The sequence below is a fragment of the Solanum stenotomum genome, chromosome 3, assembly GCF_019186545.1.
Source record: "Solanum stenotomum isolate F172 chromosome 3, ASM1918654v1, whole genome shotgun sequence".
Classification (NCBI taxonomy): domain Eukaryota; kingdom Viridiplantae; phylum Streptophyta; class Magnoliopsida; order Solanales; family Solanaceae; genus Solanum; species Solanum stenotomum.
Window position 1 is genome coordinate 15,657,276 of NC_064284.1, and position 19,879 is coordinate 15,677,154.

The following is a 19,879-nucleotide window of genomic DNA, read 5'->3' on the forward strand; positions in this document are numbered from 1 at the left end:
TTCATGTTTAAATTCAACAGAGGTAAAAGTATCATATGATTTTTTCTCTTATAAATGATCTTTGTCAAATATAATTATTTGATACTCGTATTAATGAGAGGTAATACATATCATGTGTAATTAATTGATAAACACAAGCTGACATAGACATCATAATTATTAAAATAAAAAATGAAATTAATTAAATTCACATGAACAAACATATCTGGCAAATTAGAAGTTAACGTCAAAAAAATCACAATATCGATTAAAATAATTATTGGTCTGAAATGACGAATAACAAGTGAGTTTTCATTTTGAGAAAATAAAGAAAGATAACTATATGCCACTTAATGATGTCATCTATTTGCCAACGAAGTAAGCTAAGGAACATTTTGTTTGATTTCAAAGGTAAAAAAAATACTAAATAGTTTATCTTTACACAATCAAATCTGGAGAAATATGGTTATCTAGTATATGTATTATCAAGAGATACCAATATAGATTATAGTAAGATGATTTGTGTTTTTCTATCCTTAGTTAGAAGTTTCAATGTTTATTTAGTCAACATTTTGATCAGACTCTATTAAAAAAAAATTGGTTCACCCAACATTGTCCACTTGTCCAACAATTGCTTAGCAGTTTTGAGATATCAAACATACCTCCCGAGAAGACAATTATAGTATGGTCTATTTTTCCTTTTTTTGTAATCCGGTTCGCTGTAGAACTCGTTGCTCTAGCTATTTGTCTACCATTTCAAAGTGTAATTTTATGTTATGTATGTTCGCGTGTCTTTATCCGTTGAAATAGATTGTTTTTTTTAACAATCAAAATTGTTTCCAAACTATTTAAGCTTATTCCAACGCATACATCTTTCTTAAATAAATTTGAGTAGAATAAATTTATGTTAATAGCATCGCCTCCAAAAATGAATTGATAGGTGATATCTTTTCTTCCATTCGAACGACACGTTTCACTTGCTCTCTATCCCCGTGTCCATTAACATTCATGTCCAAAAATACACGGATTCAAATTAATTAGATTTTGACATGAAAGTCAAATATCAGACGAAAAAAGTGATGCGACATTGCAACATTCAAGCGATAATAAATACCACATTCAATATCCAATTTTTGTTACGTCTTTATCATTTGAGCAATGAATTTGATAAATACAAATCATAATCAATTAAAAATAAAAATAAAAAAATAGTGAAGCAAAACCTCTACTTTTCCTCGTTTCATGTATCAAAAGTTAGGAACATACTAACATGAGTGATGGTAAGATGATTGATATTCCTCCATTCTTAATTAAAAATTTAAACGTTTAAATTCGACTCTATACATTCCCACAAATGGAATGAAAAATACGTCAATGTGATTAAGACTTCGCAAACAACAACACTCCTTTCTAATATGGAGTTCGGAACCGAAAGACAATCGTCGAGTATACTGTATTTTTTTGTGTTAGTTAACCTAAGCCGCACCCTTATTGCTGGGGGGAGGCTCGACCTCCGAACCATATGTACAGTGAGTTTTTGCCTTATACAGCTCGGACCGAAGATCGAAAAAAGTTTAGAATAGATGAAAAAACCTAGCAACTGCCGATCGGGGTTGGGATAAACTTATTTCTTCACGGCTTCATACTTGATTCCTCGATTTTTGGCCCATTATATAACTACAAGAGTTTTTTCGAGCCAGAGTATCAAGCACCAGGATTCAAGTTATCAAATTTCTAGAAATAGATAATCTTACACAGTAAGTGAACCAAGCTATTTCGGATAAGCCCCTGTGTGAATTAACTATTCCCGCTAGTGGCCCTCTTCTTAAGGTCGTTGGATTAAGGATTGTGCTCTTGTTCATTTTAGCTGTCGGTATAGTCTCAACAAATTTGTCTGACTGTTGTTTAACAATTTTTTGAATATCAAACGATTTTTTTGAGAGGGTAACTTTAATATGGCCGATTTATCCTCTTCTAGAGTTTCGCTGCAGCCTCATTATTCTAGCTAAAGTTATCCATTATTTCAAAGTAGTTTCTATGTTATGTACGACTGTGCCCCAAGTGCTTATAAATTGAAGTAAATTTGTCGTTTGATCAATCAAAACCCCCTACCAAATAGTACAGGCTTCTTCCAAAGCATGTCTTTCTAGATTAAAAAATCAAATACAATTTCTTTGTGTTGACATCATCGCCACCAGAAATAAGCTTGATTATGCGCGAATTCAAATTACTCAAATTTCACTATAAATGTCAAACACCGGGCAAAAAAATAAGTAATACAACAATATTCAAAACAGTCGCAACATCCATGTTTCATTAACCTCGTATGAAATAACAAAACAATGACATATCCAGTATAATTTCACACGATGAAATTGGAGGAAAATTAAATGTATGCAGACCTAAGCTCTACCTCAAAAGTAAAATGACAATTTATGATAAACCTCATCTCAAGATAAAATCAAAAAGAAAAAAAATACAATCTTCTTCCAAAACCTTGGCTCAATCGAAGTATATTCTTCTTTTGATCAATTAAAACTCTTTTCGAATTGTACATGCTTCTTACAAAGCATACGGTATACTAAATTAAATATGAATATGAAAAAAAATATGTTGACATCACACCTTCAGAAATGAGCTCGATAATACACAGGTTCAGATTAATCAAGCTTCAACATAAAACACAGACGGAAAAAAGAAGAAGATAACGCTGCAACGCTAAATCCAGTCACAACACTCATGTTTCACTAATCTTTCAAATAACGACAACCAAGAATTACAATATTTACTCTAATTCCACACAGTAAAATCCGTAGAACATAGAATCTACACAAACCTAAGCTCTGCTAAATAAAATGGCGGTTGCCGACAAATCTCGAATCAAAATATAACCAAAACAAAAAATTATATAAGAATACTTACGAAAAACACTCCTCTCACCCACACTAATTAAAAAAAAACAAAAAATGAAAAACAAAAAATGAAAAGAGAGGAGGGAAAAGCGCTTGAAAATTAACTTCCCCAAATCCCTCTTTAGTAATAGTAGTATATATATTTACTCTCCTATTATTTCTCAATATACTCTTTCTGCGTCAAATTGAAGCTGTCTCTCTGTTTATGTTTTCTCCCCTTTTGGCCTCTTTCTAGAAACTCATGTTTTTTACAAAATCCACATCTTTGAAAACACCTTTTTAACAATTGAGGCGCTCACTTTTTCTTTGCTTAGGGTTTTCGTTCTCGTTTCTAGGGTTTTACTGCTTTGCTTGTGATTACTTCTAGGGTTTATCACTCTGTTCGTCCGTTCTCACCATGGCGGCGGAGAAGCTGAGAGATTTGAGCCAGCCCATTGATGTTTCGTTGCTTGACGCTACTGTTGCTGCTTTCTATGGCACCGGATCTAAGGAAGAGGTGAGAGCATTTTTGCTGTTGCTCTTCATTTGTTCAATTTATCTGGTTTATCTGACAATTGCTGGTTAAATTTTCTGTTTTTCGTTTTCGATGGCTTGGAATGACTTTAACTTTTATGATTGCTGGTGTTTAGTTGAGTAGAATGGCGTCGTTCTTTCTATATAGGGGATGCGTTTTTTTTTTTTCACTTTTTTGTTGCGCTGTAAGAACTATGTTTGGACTGGCTTTTAGTTTTTTACTTAGTCATAGCGGCTTTTGTGTTGTTTTTATCCTTTTAGATTAAATTAATTTTCCAAATGTGGTTAAAAGCTATTTTTGGCCTAAAAGCACTTAAAATAAGTGCAACATTAGGTTTGTTGTAGGTTACAAGGAAGCGTCACTTCCTTTTGGGAATTTGAAGAATTTATATTGCTTATGTACAACCATTCCTGTAATTTTTGCTGAACTCGTTGATGTCACCAAGACATTGACTAATGTTTATTCAATTCCTGAGGACTCGTAGTTTCAGATGCTTGGAATGTACAATGTTACAGTTTTTTTGCCCCTCACCCCAGGTTTAAAGAAAAGGAAAGAGTTAGAGAAATCTGCATGAGAAGGGGGGAAAGTCCTCACCTACATATGAAAAAAAATGAAGGCTTTGGATGTAGGCGGTTCTTTCTCTGTGGTATCCCACATTTTAATCTCATTATTGTAAATATAGTTAGATAGTGGCATATTAGAAGGATTCTCAAACCCGCTACGTGTATAAAGAAAAACGCGAGGGATCTGTACATCCTTTTTCGTACTTGTACAATTAACTCAGCAGTTCTCTAGTATGGCACTAGTTACCCTGTCGGTGTATAATGACTTGTTGCTGCTAGAACACTTTAAAAAAAAGATGTCTATTGACTTTTGCTTTGTATAAGGCTCAGTTGAATGCTTTATACAGCTGTAGTTCCACCAATTGAATAACAGGGTCTATATTCTGTGAATTAGTAAGCATCAGTTTTTTTTTAAAAAAAGGCAAAAATCATTTATGAGTGTTTAGTGTGATTCTGTGAATAACAATTCAGTTTCATACACGAGAGGATTCAGTTTGAGGAGTGGAACTCGCAAAATCTTTGTTCTCATTGCTAGCCAAGTCACAATAATATTTCAAAGACTTGATTACCATAGCAATAGGGATGGTGGTAAGCAATAGGAACTTCCATCTGGATTACAATAGCGATAGTGATAAGCCATAGAAACTTCCATCTGGATTACAATAATAATTGTGATAGTGAGAGCAATAGAAGCTTCCATCTGGATTACAATAACAATGGTATCAGTAGGCGATAGAAACTTCCACCTGGTTTGCAATAACAATAGTGATAATGATAAGTGAGATACACCTTCCATCTGGATTACAATAACAATAATGGTAGCTGAAAGTTAGAAACTTCCATCTGGATTACAGTAACATTAATGACAGTGTAAAGCGATATAAACTTCCATCTGGATTACAATAATAACAGTGATAGTGATAAGCCATAGAAACTTCCATCTGGATTACAATAATAATAATAATAATGGTAGTGGTAAGTGTTATAAACTTCCATCTGGCATTTAATGTGACTTTTGCTGTTTTGCATCTGTTTATATTGGCCACCAGATATTTATGAGGACCCCTCAATTTCCTGCTAGACTCGGAAGAAAAGAAATCTCAAGTGTTTGCTGTTGTTTTTCCGGGTTGCCTAGTGCGGGTTACCTCTTTTGTTTGGTTTGTGAGCTATTGCATAGGAGCGGGGGTTTTACCTATGCGCACCCAAAGGTTGGTGGCTGTGGGTTTCTCTTGTCATAAAAAAAGTGTTTGTTGTTCCAAATTAAATATGTAGATTACAGATTAAACTTTTTGGGGATAAAAGGAACTATTATGATGAACAACCGTAGAGAATAACCAAAAGATGGCTTAGCCCTGAAGGATCATATATACAGCTTGTCAATTGGTTTGCTATGTTATCACTGCTGATGATTCTTCTGTTGAACAGTCAGGCCTAGGTTTGGAAACATTTCCACTGTTCTTATGTTAATCATATACTATATGTATTGCTTTGCAGAGAGCTGCAGCGGACCATATTTTGCGTGATTTGCAAAATAACCCAGATATGTGGCTTCAAGTGGTTCACATTCTATCGAGCACACAAAGCCTGAATACTAAGTTTTTCTCTTTGCAGGTCAGTTTTACAGTACTTTGTGATGTTGAACTTGCAGCTATGACTCTTTTATTCAATTTAAGTATCAGTGTTTAAATGTGGTTGAGATTGTTTAACTGTTATACTGTGATTAGTGTTTTATTTTTAGTATCAGTGTTTAACTAGGATTGAGATTGCTTTAAACATAACTGTTTAACTGTGATTAATGTTTTCTTTGGTAAGGGTGACTTTGACTGATACAAGTGAAAAAAGTAATTCACGTACTCCCTCCGTAGTCTGTCCCCACTTATGTGATGTAGTTTGACTGGACACCGAGCTTAAGAAATATGGAAAGACTCAGCAATGTTCCAAAATTACCCTTGAAAAGCATATCTTTATGGACTTTTTGTATAAGCAGGACCCAAGATGGGTAAAATCTTGTTAGTGTCATTAAATATTTGTCAACTAAGGAAATGTGTCTTTCTTTTTGAACCAACTAAAAAGGAAAGCGTGTCATATAAATTGAGTCAAAGGGAGTATGAAATTATCACTATTTAAGCTGACCGTGAAGTTCAAGAATTATTTTTGGACTGTGGAGATAAGGCGGGAGGGCTGACAACCCAAATAGAAACTTTTTTGAAAATTGGGAAGTTTAAATTGAGTAATTTGTTTTTTGGAAAATAATGTGGAGCAGAATGCTAAAGTTGTGTCTTGAGTATTAACAACTACTTAACTCTGTTTCGATTTGTTTGCCCTACTTCCCCTTTTAGTCCGTTGAAAAGGAATGCCTCTTTCCCTTTTTGGTAACTTTTCACTTGGCACTTTAAGACTACAAAACTAAAAGACATTTTGATACATTCAACATATCTTTAGTTTATGAGCACAAGATTCAGAAGTCTTCTCTACTTTCGTAAACTCTGTGCCAAAGCAACTTGACAATCAATTTGAAACGGAGGGAGTAACAAGATAGAGATGCTGTCAGGTGGTGTTTATTGTGCAACTGTTCAAAAAAAAAAGAACTGTTGTTTTGTTTCAGTTCTTTTTCTATGTTTGTTTGGGACTTCTAGTTTAGTTATATATGGCAGAAAGTTGAGTAAGATATTTAACTGTCTTCACCCTGCAGGTTCTAGAAGGTGTAATAAAGTATAGATGGAATGCATTGCCTGTCGAACAACGAGATGGAATGAAAAATTATATTTCTGAAGTTATTGTGAAGGTACAACTACGCATTTCTTGTTATTTCTCTTCAACTTTTTTTGGACCTTGAATTAATTTTTGTTTCCATGGATTTTATTAACTGAGTCATTTATGCTTATCCCTATATTGAGCTCAGCTTTCCAGTGATGAAGCATCTCTCCGGCGGGAAAGGCTGTATATTAGCAAGCTTAACATAATTTTGGTTCAGGTACTCTTAATACCTACAACACTCTCTTTATCAAAAAGGAACACACACGTAGACTGAGCCACACACACAGCACCCTCATTATCATTGATTGTGACTCGTGTTAGTTACACATGAAGTTGAAGGGTCTTTCAGAATTCATTTTTTTCTTGGCATTTATATTTTCAGATTTTGAAGCACGAGTGGCCTGCAAGATGGCGAAGCTTCATTCCTGACTTAGTTGCGGCTGCAAAGACAAGCGAAACAATATGTGAAAACTGCATGGCGATATTGAAGGTAGGTTTCTCTACATCTTCATTCCATCTTCCAATGAAAACATTAGAATCAAGTACACCTTGATAACTTGAAACTACTATCTTCAGCTTCTCAGCGAGGAGGTTTTCGATTTCTCAAGGGGTGAAATGACTCAACAAAAGATCAAGGAGCTCAAACAATCTTTAAACAGGTACAATTCTATATCTGTATGAGTTTCTTTTTGGTTTAATTTTTAACTTGGGATTTTTTCCACATAGGATTGTTTGATATGGGATAACCTCAAATATTGGCTTTGACATACTGATGTTGAGTAGAGTCTAGAAACCATTTACCATTTTGAAAATCGGTAAAATAGATGAGAAGGAACTAAGTTGAATTAGGGAAATGGTAGAGAAATCCGAACTGTTGGAACTTCCCTTTGGTTGGCTGCCAGAGAAAATAGGATGTGAAGACTGAAGAGTTCTCTAAAGTAAGAAAGAAAATAGTATATAAAGAGTTGTCACTGTTTTGGTGAAACTTTGTGGCTCAGGTATAAAATACTTTTCCAGACTGTGGCTCAGTAGAAAATACTTTTCCATTCTATGAAAGAAAGATTATCTACTTAAATTTATTTGGTTCTCTTCCTTTCTGATAAATGCTTGAGCTTGTGTAGCATTTTGTTTTTCTGTTTGAGTATTTTATTCTTTTGGCTTGTACTGGCTTGTTCTTTCCTGCTGTTTTTTTTTTAAAATTATATTTTTGAAGCACTGAATGTGATTAAAACCTGGTTATTTCTACTATGCTTGGGTGAAACAGGCGGTTTTGACTTGTGAATTAAAAGATTCTATACACCGTATGGATTTTAGAGCTCCTTTTATAATTTCAAAGAAGAGGGTCTTCTAATATAATCTTTACACACATTTGAATTATGGTCAGATATCTTCCTTTCCTTTTATAAATTAAAACTTTTCTTTCTAAGACATTGGTTCCTTTGTTTACAGCGAGTTTCAACTCATCCATGAGCTATGCTTGTATGTGCTATCAGTATCCCACAGAACTGAGCTCATCAGGGCTACGCTTGCTACACTGCATGCTTTCCTTTCATGGATTCCACTTGGCTATATTTTTGAATCAACACTGGTTTGTATTTCTCGGTTGCTTATCATTTATCTTTTTAATTGAAGCATGTTCTACAATTTGCTGTCTTAATACAGACGTGTTTGAGGAGTGCTGCCTGACTTGTGTCTTTTCATATTACAGTTGGAAATACTGCTTAAATTTTTCCCCATGCCATCTTATCGCAATCTAACACTTCAGTGTCTAACAGAGGTATATAATGACAAGATCTCTACTAGAGTTTCTTTTAACAGTAAAATTGATCCGTAGTTATTCAGTATACTTTTTGGTTTCTGTGTTAATATGCAGGTTGCTGCCCTTAATTTTGGGGATTTTTATAACGAACAGTATGTCAAGATGTACACCATATTCATGGGGCAGTTGCAGGTGAGCTAATTAATCCTTGATGTTGCTTTGTTCTTATTTAACTGGTTCAAGAGTGTACCATAGATGGAATCAGTCTATGGTTAATCGTTGTATAGCTGTATTTAGTTTCTCTGTCAACTTTGTGACAGTTAACAGTGGATTTGTATTTTTGAGCAGGGTAAGGCTATTTGGTTTTATTCAGAATCTAGCCAACCCTTCTCTTTGTTTTTCAATTGAGCCTTAAGAGAGTTTTTCCCTGGAATTGGTTGCTTGGTCTTGACATTGGTACAAGTTATTAGAAGAATTACATAAGCTTCTCCGTGTGTCAAATTTTGAAGAGTTGTATGAATTGATGACAGGAAGTGTCTTTTTCTCCTTATTTGTGTATCAACCACACCCTTTGTGAATGCCTTCTATTTTCTTTAGCACTGTAGACAAATATATCTGTTGTTTAATTTTTCCCATGGACTTTAGAGGGTTGCTAGTTGACCTTGTGCCGAATGAATAGATAGTCTTTTTTTAATTTATAAATTTGAATATTCTAAAGGTGAATGTTAGTCTTGTGAAAACCTTTGTGGAGGACATTCTATCACTGACATACTGCAAAGAGGAAATTTGGTCTGATAATAGTGGACAATATGGATATATTACATGGGGAAGTTGAATAGTTTGGTGTCGTCCGCCGTGAACCATATCATTGTCTAGGTTTGTTTACTAATATGTATAACATTTGTATACGGTCTGTCTCGGAACAGCTGTGGAACCATCACTTATCATAAGCGTTGTATAATCTAAGTAGGAGTTATGTGAAACTTTCAGGGGTCGTTTGGTTGGGAACAAGTTATCCCTGAGATAAGCTATCCTTGGATAACTTATCCCATCACTATGGTATAAATGGTGGGATAAGTTATCCCAAACTTGGCAACCAAACAAGACACAATTTTTTTTATCCCATGACTATTTATTTTTATCCCTCGCACCAAATGATCCCTCAATTCTTTTCTAGGACAATGGTTAAAGCAAAGGTGGTACAGCTTATTTGACTAGGTTATTGTTCTATTGCTATCAGAATGAAGGCCCTCTTTAAATTGCTCATTCTAGTCTTGTCTAGTTACTTTTGTCTGTGTCGACTTTGTCCTTTGGAAGATGCTATGATGTGTTTGAGTTTGCTGTTCTATTTGGATTTAGTAAAACATCACATTCAATTTGCCGAAGGATAGAGTTATTGTGATACCTAAGTTGTAAATTTGCTGTAGACTCAGTCGCTTAATCAAAATGCCCAAACTTGCAGTAGAACTTGATTCATCTGCCATTCTAGGTGATAGTGTTGTTGATATAGGCTGTTTAGTTATACCTTAATGTTTGGCTAGTTATGGTTGTGCTATTGTGCTCATTATCTGATGGTTTTTCTTCACATGTATAGAGTGTTCTTCCAGTTAATACAAACATTCCAGAGGCGTATGCAAATGGAAGCAACGAAGAACAGGTTTGTTTGAGACAGTGAATTGTTAGTTTACGGTTGCATTCACTTGTAAACTGATGTTTCTCTTTCCTTTATCCAGGCATTCATTCAGAATCTGGCTCTGTTTTTTACATCATTTTTTAAGGCAAGCTTCTTTACTGTGTTTACGACATGAGAACATACACTTTGAAGTTGTGTATTGGCAATATGATTTTGGAATGTAGTAGTCAGCGTTGTCTCTTACAAGTTACTTTGTATGCAGTCTCATATACGTGTGCTAGAATCATCACAAGAGAATATAAGTGCCCTCTTGTTGGGACTTGAGTATCTTATTAATATCTCGTATGTGGATGATACAGAGGTTTTTAAGGTATTGCCGCCACTGTTTATTTGTGATTCAAAAACTTTCTCGGTAGTGTGTGATTGCTAAGGTGTGGGTTGGCAGGTTTGCTTGGACTACTGGAATTCCTTAGTTCTTGAGCTGTTTGAAGCAGCACATCATAATCTTGATAATCCTGCAATGACTGCAAACCTGATGGGGCTTCAGGTATGACAAGGCACCTGGATCCTTTTTGCCTAGAACTCTCCAAAAACCAAACTGCTCATGTGCAAGTCTTTTGTGTTAATTAAGCAGATGCCACTGCTTTCTGGCATGAATGATGGTCTTGGAGCGCAACTTATGCAGAGGAGACAACTTTATTCTGGTCCAATGTCCAAGTTGAGGTTACTTATGATATCTCGCATGGCAAAACCTGAAGAAGTTCTCATTGTCGAAGATGAAAATGGGAACATTGTCCGTGAAACAATGAAGGACAATGACGTCCTTGTGCAATACAAGGTATCTATTTTGTTAGTTCTTACAGAATAACCTGTTGAATTTGATTGACATTCTTTGGATCTTGTTGTGTTGGAGTAAATTTAAGAGATGCATGTTATATTTGGCGGAATGCATTTTGCCTGATTCTTGTTTTGCAATGTTGGGTCCTCTTTTAAGTGTTTGATGTTGTTAAATTTTGCAGATCATGAGGGAAACTCTGATCTACTTGTCACATCTTGATCATGACGATACTGAAAAGCAGGTACACTTCCTTTAAAGCCATCAAATTTGTCGTGACTTGAATAAATGTAGTTGAAGTAGCATGCTAAATGTTCTTTAAGCTTGTATCGGTTCTGAATTTTCATACCGTACTTTTCTGGATGGCTAATTAGCATCAAAGAGTTAACTCTAGAAATAGATGGTTTGGGTTTCTCAATTATGGTGATTTTATGGCTAATTGCTGGAGAGCTCTTAAATGCATAAATCCCTGATCTGCTGAAGAATTAGTCGAGATGACGCTTCTATCCTTATTTGCAAACTACAGTATAGGAGGTCTTAGCAATTTCTATTGCCTTTTGGTTAATTGCAACTTGTCTTATATTCCAGGCTTCCAACGACCTAGTTATAGTTAAGCTGTTCATTTATTTATCTTCAACCTACTTTCAAGTGCTGTTGCTAATTGCTTCTGGCTTGATTAACCTTTACTTGCGATTGAAGTTTGTTGATTTTGTTCCAAGTGCTGTTAGCTACTACTACTTTTCTTTGACACGGTGTTTCGGGCAAAAATGTTTCATGGTGGACAATTGCTAATTTTCGAGGTTCATTAAGATTTCATATTCGTGTATCGCTCAGATGCTGAAGAAACTTAGCAACCAACTCAATGGCGAGGACTGGTCGTGGAACAATCTAAATACATTATGTTGGGCAATTGGTTCCATATCTGGGTCGATGGTGGAGGAGCAGGTATTTTGCTTATATTAGTTTGGTTGTGCAACTTTTTTGCTTTCAAGATTCAAGAGAACATCCTAACTGCTGTTTCATGCTGTCATTTTTACTGAAGTTTTCTATGTGCATCTTTATTTTCTTGCTGTAAACTGAACAATACTACCAAATTTTTCTATCATTTGAGTGCTAAGATCTTGATTTTTCACATTTTTCCTTGTGTTCACTTTGGCAGGAGAACAGATTCCTTGTCATGGTGATACGCGATTTGCTTAACCTATGTGAAATCACGAAAGGAAAAGACAACAAGGCCGTAATTGCAAGCAATATAATGTATGGATGTGATGTCATTGTCGTTTGCCAGTTTTTATTTTCTTTGCCAGAAGTTTTCCAGTGCATCTAATTCGACATTATTCATTGTTTTACAATTACCTCTCTCAAAAAATTACAAATCTAATCTTCTCCAGAATGCTGCTTTTACTAAATTTTATAGATGGTGTATGACATACAGCTACTCTGTATTCTTTCAATTAAGAAATGTTGTCACAATTTGTTTTGATCAACTGCCAGGTATGTTGTTGGGCAATATCCTAGATTTTTGAGAGCTCATTGGAAGTTCTTGAAGACTGTTGTGAACAAATTGTTCGAGTTCATGCATGAAACACATCCTGGAGTGCAGGTTACTACTTCTTAATGATTTAGCTTTCAGCTGCTGTTTTACTGTTTATCCTCGTCGGAATTTGCTTTGCCCTCTAGTTACTGAGTGGTTGGTTCACTTATTGCCAATTGTTGTGGCGTATACAATTGGTGATCATTTGGTGATTTCATTGTGGAGTCCTATGGAATTATGCCATGTGGTATCCGTAATCAGGTCTTTCCTTGTTTATTGGCATTGGGTCGCCAAATAGGTGATGAAATGACTTGCACACTGAGTGTTCAAGTACTTGTTTCACGTTATGGCCTAAAACACTGGACTGCAATCAACTATTTTCTTGTGCTTATATGCTATTGTTCATTGTGGTGCCATCATTCCTGTTCCTGAGGACCTTCTGTCTCTTTTCTCTAGGATATGGCTTGTGATACATTTTTGAAAATTGTTCAGAAATGCAAGCGCAAGTTCGTTGTAGTCCAGGTAATAGAATATTTTGTCAATAGCATCAGTTTCTTCTGAAGATACAAGGGTGAAAAAATGACTGAACACTGATCTGGTACTGTTTACTGTCTTGTTCTCAGGTTGGAGAAAATGAGCCATTTGTTTCAGAACTTTTAACCACTCTTCCCACAACCATTGCAGATTTAGAACCTCATCAGATTCATACCTTCTACGAATCTGTAAGAGTTTTTTGTTCTAGTGAATAAATTTCATTTCTTTTTATTTGTTTCTTTAGATGTTTTAAATTGCCTCTGCCTTGTTCTATATGGCGGTATTTGACTGGGCACTAAGTTTTAAAATGAAAGACTTTTGGCACATTCTTAAAGTCATTAAAGGGTAAAATGGAATGATTTAAGTTGAAGACTTTCCAAAAATATAGAAATGTGTTTTTCTTTTCAAAACCAACTTAAGAAGATTCAAAATGGAAACTGAGGAATAGGACTTAATCTTTTATGCTGAAAGGGTTTCTGTGTCCTTTTACTAGGTTGGTCAAATGATTCAAGCAGAACCTGATCCCCAAAAAAGAGATGAGTATCTGCAGAGGTTGATGGAGCTTCCAAATCAGGTAAGCGGCTACTACTAACATATGGTCTAGATTAGATGTATTTGGATGCTATACATCATTTGTTTGTTTATTCATCTGTTTTTTCATACTAATATCTTTTTTTGCCTTCATTGGTGGCGCCACATAAGATTACTCATGGAGTTTACACTACATATTATTGTGGCTTATGAACATTTAATTTTTACAGAGATGGAATGAAATTATAGGACAAGCACGGCAAAGTGTGGACTACCTGAAAGATCAAGATGTTATTCGAGCTGTTCTAAATATATTGCAGGTTACCTTTTATATCCGTCACCGCTACTTCAGAATATTTCATTAAGTATTGGGTGATGAATGATATTTGAAGATAAACATAGTATAATATCGAATATCAGCACCTATCAGATATGCATTCTTGGTCCAGCGGTTAAGCCGTTCCTTTAATTTGAAGAGGTTTACAAGTTCGAACCTCCTATTTACTTTCGTCAAGCATTGCTTTCTTATTATTTCTATGTAGGCCTTTGGTTTGAGTTTTTTTTTATAAAAAAATCTATTTCAAAGCCCCTTTAACAGTTTTTAAAACAACATTTCAGTTCTTTCTGCATATGGCGGGTTATTTGGAAGAAAAGAAATCAACAATTTTTGAAAGAGAATGTGAAAATATACATATATTGAAATAGAAATGTATGTCTTTGGATTTTTGGTGTAGACTAGAAGATGTTAATACAGTAGGTAGAATGTTAGATTTCCTCAGCTTCTTACTATGATGTAAAGTGACTGATTTGCATGCAATTTGGCACAAACTTTGTGCTTCATTTTGTAATATCTTATCATTTAATAAAACCAAAATGTCAAGGATGTTCTTTTTTCCTTTTAATATTAAGTTAAAAAACAATATTATTTCAAGGCTCTTTTACCAGTTTAAAAATAACAATATTTCGAGGCTAATTTGCTTTCAAATAATTGAGTATTAACTTTGGTGATTTATTTTTCGTAAAAAAACCTTTGGTGATTTAGACTCGAAGCATGCCAGTTTAAGTTTAACCACATGTTAAGAGTTTCTACGTTGAATACTATGTAGTCGCAAAATGTAGTATGTTTGTCATGTCTTTATGACAGGATATTAACTAGGATTTATTGCACAAGCTAGCTACACTATATCTGGGCTTGCTATTGCAGGTTCTCATAAGTAGTCTCTATTCCTTTTATATTTCTTTTTAAACTAAATTTAGTAGGCATTTGGACATACATGTTATTTGCAAATCAGTATTTTACAACTTTGTTTATTACTTCAAACGTCAATCAAATCATGTGGCTTGTGCTGGGATCACAGAGTCTTGGCAATCAGTCTTTGTATCCTGTTTTGTTTAGAATGTTATCCTACTCAGCAATACCTTTTGCATTAAAATCCTCCTATTCTGAGCATGAGGTTCTGGTTCATTTTTTTTGCCTTGCAGACAAATACTAGTGCTGCTAGCTCACTTGGAACTTATTTCTTACCTCAAATTACTCTGATCTTCTTGGACATGCTCAATGTTTATAGGTATTGGTATCATACTTTCTTTTTCTTTATTTGATTTTTGTTTTCAAAATATTTAGATGTCTCGTTATAACTTGATTGCATGTATTTGGTGTTTAGGTGGTCACCTGTACCATTATATTCCCACTTTTCGACAATTATTGGGTTTTTGTGATTTTTTTGTGAACCTTTTCTGTTGCAGAATGTACAGTGAGCTTATATCTACAAGCATTGCACAAGGAGGGCCCTATGCCTCAAGGACATCCATTGTGAAACTCTTGCGGTAAGTTACATTTTTTTTTTTCCTTTTCTTGCCAGCTTAAGATGCATCTTCTTACACATGTGATGTGTGGCAGCTCGGTTAAAAGGGAAACATTAAAGCTTATTGAAACATTTTTGGACAAGGCTGAAGATCAACCACACATCGGAAAACAATTTGTGCCGCCAATGATGGACCCAGTTTTAGGTGACTATGCAAGGAATGTGCCTGATGCTAGGGAATCTGAAGTTCTCTCGCTCTTTGCTACAATTATAAACAAGTAAGCTACCCCCCCCAAAAAAAGGTCTGCTCCAAAGATTAAGATGTCCAGGAATCTCTGCTATGTGCCAATTTTGTCCATATTCTCATGGTACACCTATTTCTGTGTCTAACATTTTTCTTGTTAGGTACAAGGGTGCTATGATTGAGGATGTCCCTCGAATATTTGAAGCTGCTTTCCAGTGTACTCTGGAGGTTTGTTTCCCCCCATTTTTCCGAGTTCACTTCTATTGTTTAGTAGTTAATATGTAGCCTCTTCTTTTTATATTAAGTCATCCCAATATTACACCAACTATGCCTCTGTTCCAAATGCCATCCTCGTCATTATTTGACTAAAAAAATTCCTGCATAAGCTACTTGTTTGATAAAGGGCATTCCTATTTCTGCAATGTTGCATTGCTCCATCTTCTCATGAAGCTTATAGATGTATTTGTTTTAGGTATTAATTTGGTGATACTATTCTCCTTCCTCATTTATTTGATTGAAAGTTCTTTATTCCGTTTCTTTATACATGCATTTGTATCTGTTTTTGGAGTCTTTACCTGCGTTTATTTCAAGCAGTTTTTACAGGCAATACGGTTGTTTGTTTCCCCTATCCAGGGTGACATAACAATGGACTGTAATATGCTTTAGAGATAATTTGGTTACTTCAATAAACATCTGGCAAGTTAATCACCGTGATCTCACATGATCTGTTTGATGAATTCATTTTATGTACAACAGATGATCACAAAGAACTTTGAAGATTATCCAGAGCATCGGCTCAAGTTCTTCTCATTACTTCGTGCAATTGCTACTCATTGTTTTGCTGCTTTAATACGGCTGTCGAGTGAGGTATGTATTTTTTCCTGCTCTTCGTGTAATGTATGGACCACCAATTCTAGTTTATGAAGCTTGCATTTAGAATGTCTGGATGAACTTATGATAGATCTCATTTTCTCCTGAATTTTGATCAGCAATTAAAACTTGTCATGGATTCTATAATATGGGCTTTTCGGCACACTGAGAGGAACATTGCTGAAACCGGGCTTAATCTTTTGCTGGCAATGCTGAAAAATTTTCAGGTGCTTTATTTTGTTAGCCATTAGATTGATTGTTCATGTTCAACATATGTGGTGGAGGTCTAACAGTTTCTTCTCTCATGGCAGAATTCTGAGTTCGCTAACCAGTTTTATAGGACTTACTATTTGACGATCGAGCAAGAAATTTTTGCTGTTCTGACAGATACGTTTCATAAGCCTGGGTTTAAATTGCATGTATTGGTGCTACAGCATTTGTTTTGCATGGTATGTGTCTACCTAACAGATTGGTTTTCCTAGTGTACTAGTATTTTCTTGTAACATAGTGCTATGATTTCAGGTAGTTATGTTATCTGAGCCGCTATGGGATGCATCGACAGTGCCTGTTTCATATCCAAATAATGTTGAATTTGTTCGCGAATACACCATTAAGCTTCTTAGTACATCCTTCCCCAACATGACCTCTGCTGAAGTATGAGCACAAGTTTTGCATGATGTTTTTTCATGTCAATTTGTATATATTTTTAATTTAGATGTTAGTGATGGTTTGCTCTTTTTTCAGGTGACTCAATTTGTCAGTGGGCTATTTGATTCAACAAATGACCTTCCCACATTCAAGAATCACATAAGGGACTTCCTTGTGCAATCGAAAGAGTTCTCTGCTCAGGTTAGTGTTACAAGTAGACCATTTGTTCCAAGATTTCTTTGTTTGTTTGGGTTGGGTGTGTGTGAAGGTCTTCTATTTCTCTACCCTCTTCCTGTATGTACATGCTCCACGGCAGAACCTAATAGATTGTCAATACTTTGTTTTTGGGGCGTAATGGCAAGCAATATCCTTAAAAAGATTATTTTTTTTTCAAGTTTTAGGAAGGTTTAATCCAATTCATTACCTGTTTTTTCTCAAATTCCCCCAAAAAAGTAAATCAATGCCACTGGCTTCACATGTTTCCCCAACAAATAAAAAGTTCATGTTTTGTAATTTTGTTTAATCTGTATGCCAGGTCATTTGTTTAATCTGTATGCTAATAATTGTGTCTAGCTTTAGCTTGTCTTATTTTGTCATTGTTTGCAACCATAGTCATATTGTGAGTTCTACATCAATTTACGTGCTACTTTTTCTACCCTATGTCTACAAATTCATGTACTTCATAGATGAATATTTGTCATAAAAACTCTGAATTATTAGCATCTGTGTTGGGTTTTACCATGGCTTATTTACAGATGTAGGTCATATTGTGAGTTCCTAGCAACATGCTAGCTCAGATCTGAGCCTGTGGGATGACTTAGGAAAAAGTTTTTGTAAAAAAAAGGGGAAAAGAAGTTTGTGAAAAAGGAAAATTTGCTTGAATAGTTGTGGTTATTTTTGAAGCTCTCTGAGGATTTTGAGTGGAAGTTCTTCTCTAACAAGTACCCTAAAACCACTTATTCTAAGAACAATTTTTGGCAATAGCTCTTTTTTATCTGTAATTTTTTGGCAAACTTTTTTCTTTCTTCCATTTATGCAGGCGCAGTTTTTTTTCTTCCTAAGGTGAAAAGTTGAACAAATGTCATTAGTTTTAACCCCTTTCCTTTCAGAAGTTTTGGATATAGAGATGAATTGCTTCCTCATGAGTTCTGGGCCTTTTAGTCTAATATTTTCTTGGTCTTATTAGTGTGACATGCTGATGTTATTAACTAGCTTATTCATATTTTCTGGTATTTAGCTGTTTTTTGTACCCACTTAACTCACTTGGATTCTTCACTTTTCCTGCAGGACAATAAGGACCTTTATGCCGAGGAAGCAGCTGCTCAGAGAGAGAGGGAACGTCAGCGGATGCGTTCTATTCCTGGTCTAATTGCACCCAACGAGATACAAGATGAAATGGTGGATTCATGAGATTCACATTCACATATACCCGTTTATACCCCTGAAGGCGGTGTGGGTGCTTGGAGTGTTAAATCACAAACTTTAGTGGCCAGCACATCCTAATTTTTTTTTTCAAGTTCTGTTGTGTTGCAAAAATTCGCACATTAGTACTGAAAGTGATCTCTCGGTCTTGTGGCAGTGATTCAAGGAAAGTGTTGGCTGGGTCTAGGTAGTTAGATCCTAATCTAGGAATACAACATGTGTATGGACATTCATGGTTTCATTTTCGATACTGTAGTTGGCTAGAGGAATTGATGGATTATTTAGTTGACCTCGACATCTGCCTTCGAGAGTAGGTTTATTAATGTATACAGGCATTGGCCGGTTGTGCAGTAATCATTTTTGGTTTTTGGTGGACAACGGTGGTGTATTTTTACACAATATGCAGAAGTATGATTTTTAATTATTGCCTTGTTACTGGTATATCTGGCTTCGTTGGAAATGTATCAATGAATGCCATTTCTGAATTGTCATCAAACTTTAGGGCGACTTCTGGCTTATCCCCATTTTCCAATGAGGAGATCCAACGTCAAGTGCAGGATTGCTGTCAAAGGGGCGGGAGAGTCAGTCCTCTCTCTGTGTTACGGATTCCTGGGCATGAGTTAAGCATATCGTTGATTGCTCTTTTTTTCGATTGAGCGTCGGTACTTTTGGAGTCTCTCTGTAGGCGTGCAAAACAACAGAGCCATTCCATGTTCTCTGTTTCATTACGCAACATTGCCGCTGGATGTTGCTCATAAAGGATTAAAAAGAAAAACAGTTAAAGAGCATAGATTATTTTATTTTATTTGCTTCGTTCTTGCTGAAACACCTCTACGGTTGACGTGCTTTTTTTATTCTTCCCTTTTTCCGCTGTCTGTTTAGGACGTAGACTCTTTCAAATTTATTGAATGCCTAACAAATTTGGAGGGAAGAAAGAAATGTAGGACTAACGTAGAAAGCGCATACAAAATGAGGAAAGTGAGACTGAAATGAGGAAAGTGAGACTGAAATGAGGAAAGCCTACATGGTATGTTTTGATAATGTCACTTGGATTAGTAGTGATGAAATGAGGAAAGTGAGACTGAAATGGTTTGAAGAGATATGCGATTTAGAGGTATTGAGAAGAGGTGATTAAATAGAATATGGCGTAACTTTAGCTTATCGAAGATAAATTAGTGCAATGTAGATAATTGAGTTTTGATTCGTTTTTCATAGTGGGTTCAGGCATGGTGGTAGTCCGAGAGTGTAGTATTAGTCTTACACATCTTTCATATATTTCCTTTTCAATTACTACATTATTTTATTGTTGTTCTTGTTTCTTTTCTCATGAAAAAACAAA

The 19,879-nt window shown here is 35.3% G+C and overlaps 1 protein-coding gene across 1 annotated transcript; it reads left to right on the forward strand.

The window, feature by feature from the left end:
• Positions 1 to 3,061: 3,061 nt before the first annotated feature.
• Positions 3,062 to 18,959, forward strand: LOC125857988 (protein EXPORTIN 1A). Its single transcript, XM_049537646.1, has 32 exons — positions 3,062 to 3,387; positions 5,463 to 5,579; positions 6,661 to 6,753; positions 6,871 to 6,942; positions 7,108 to 7,215; positions 7,302 to 7,384; positions 8,175 to 8,313; positions 8,434 to 8,502; positions 8,599 to 8,676; positions 10,079 to 10,141; positions 10,218 to 10,262; positions 10,380 to 10,487; positions 10,563 to 10,664; positions 10,752 to 10,955; positions 11,137 to 11,196; positions 11,787 to 11,897; positions 12,112 to 12,209; positions 12,447 to 12,555; positions 12,943 to 13,008; positions 13,110 to 13,208; positions 13,514 to 13,594; positions 13,782 to 13,871; positions 15,034 to 15,119; positions 15,298 to 15,378; positions 15,452 to 15,634; positions 15,762 to 15,828; positions 16,357 to 16,467; positions 16,590 to 16,697; positions 16,782 to 16,919; positions 16,993 to 17,124; positions 17,215 to 17,319; positions 18,406 to 18,959. The coding sequence occupies exons 1-32, from the start codon at positions 3,289 to 3,291 to the stop codon at positions 18,526 to 18,528; spliced, it is 3,228 nt and encodes a 1,075-aa protein (XP_049393603.1). The 5' UTR covers positions 3,062 to 3,288; the 3' UTR covers positions 18,529 to 18,959.
• The last annotated feature ends 920 nt before the right edge of the window (positions 18,960 to 19,879 follow it).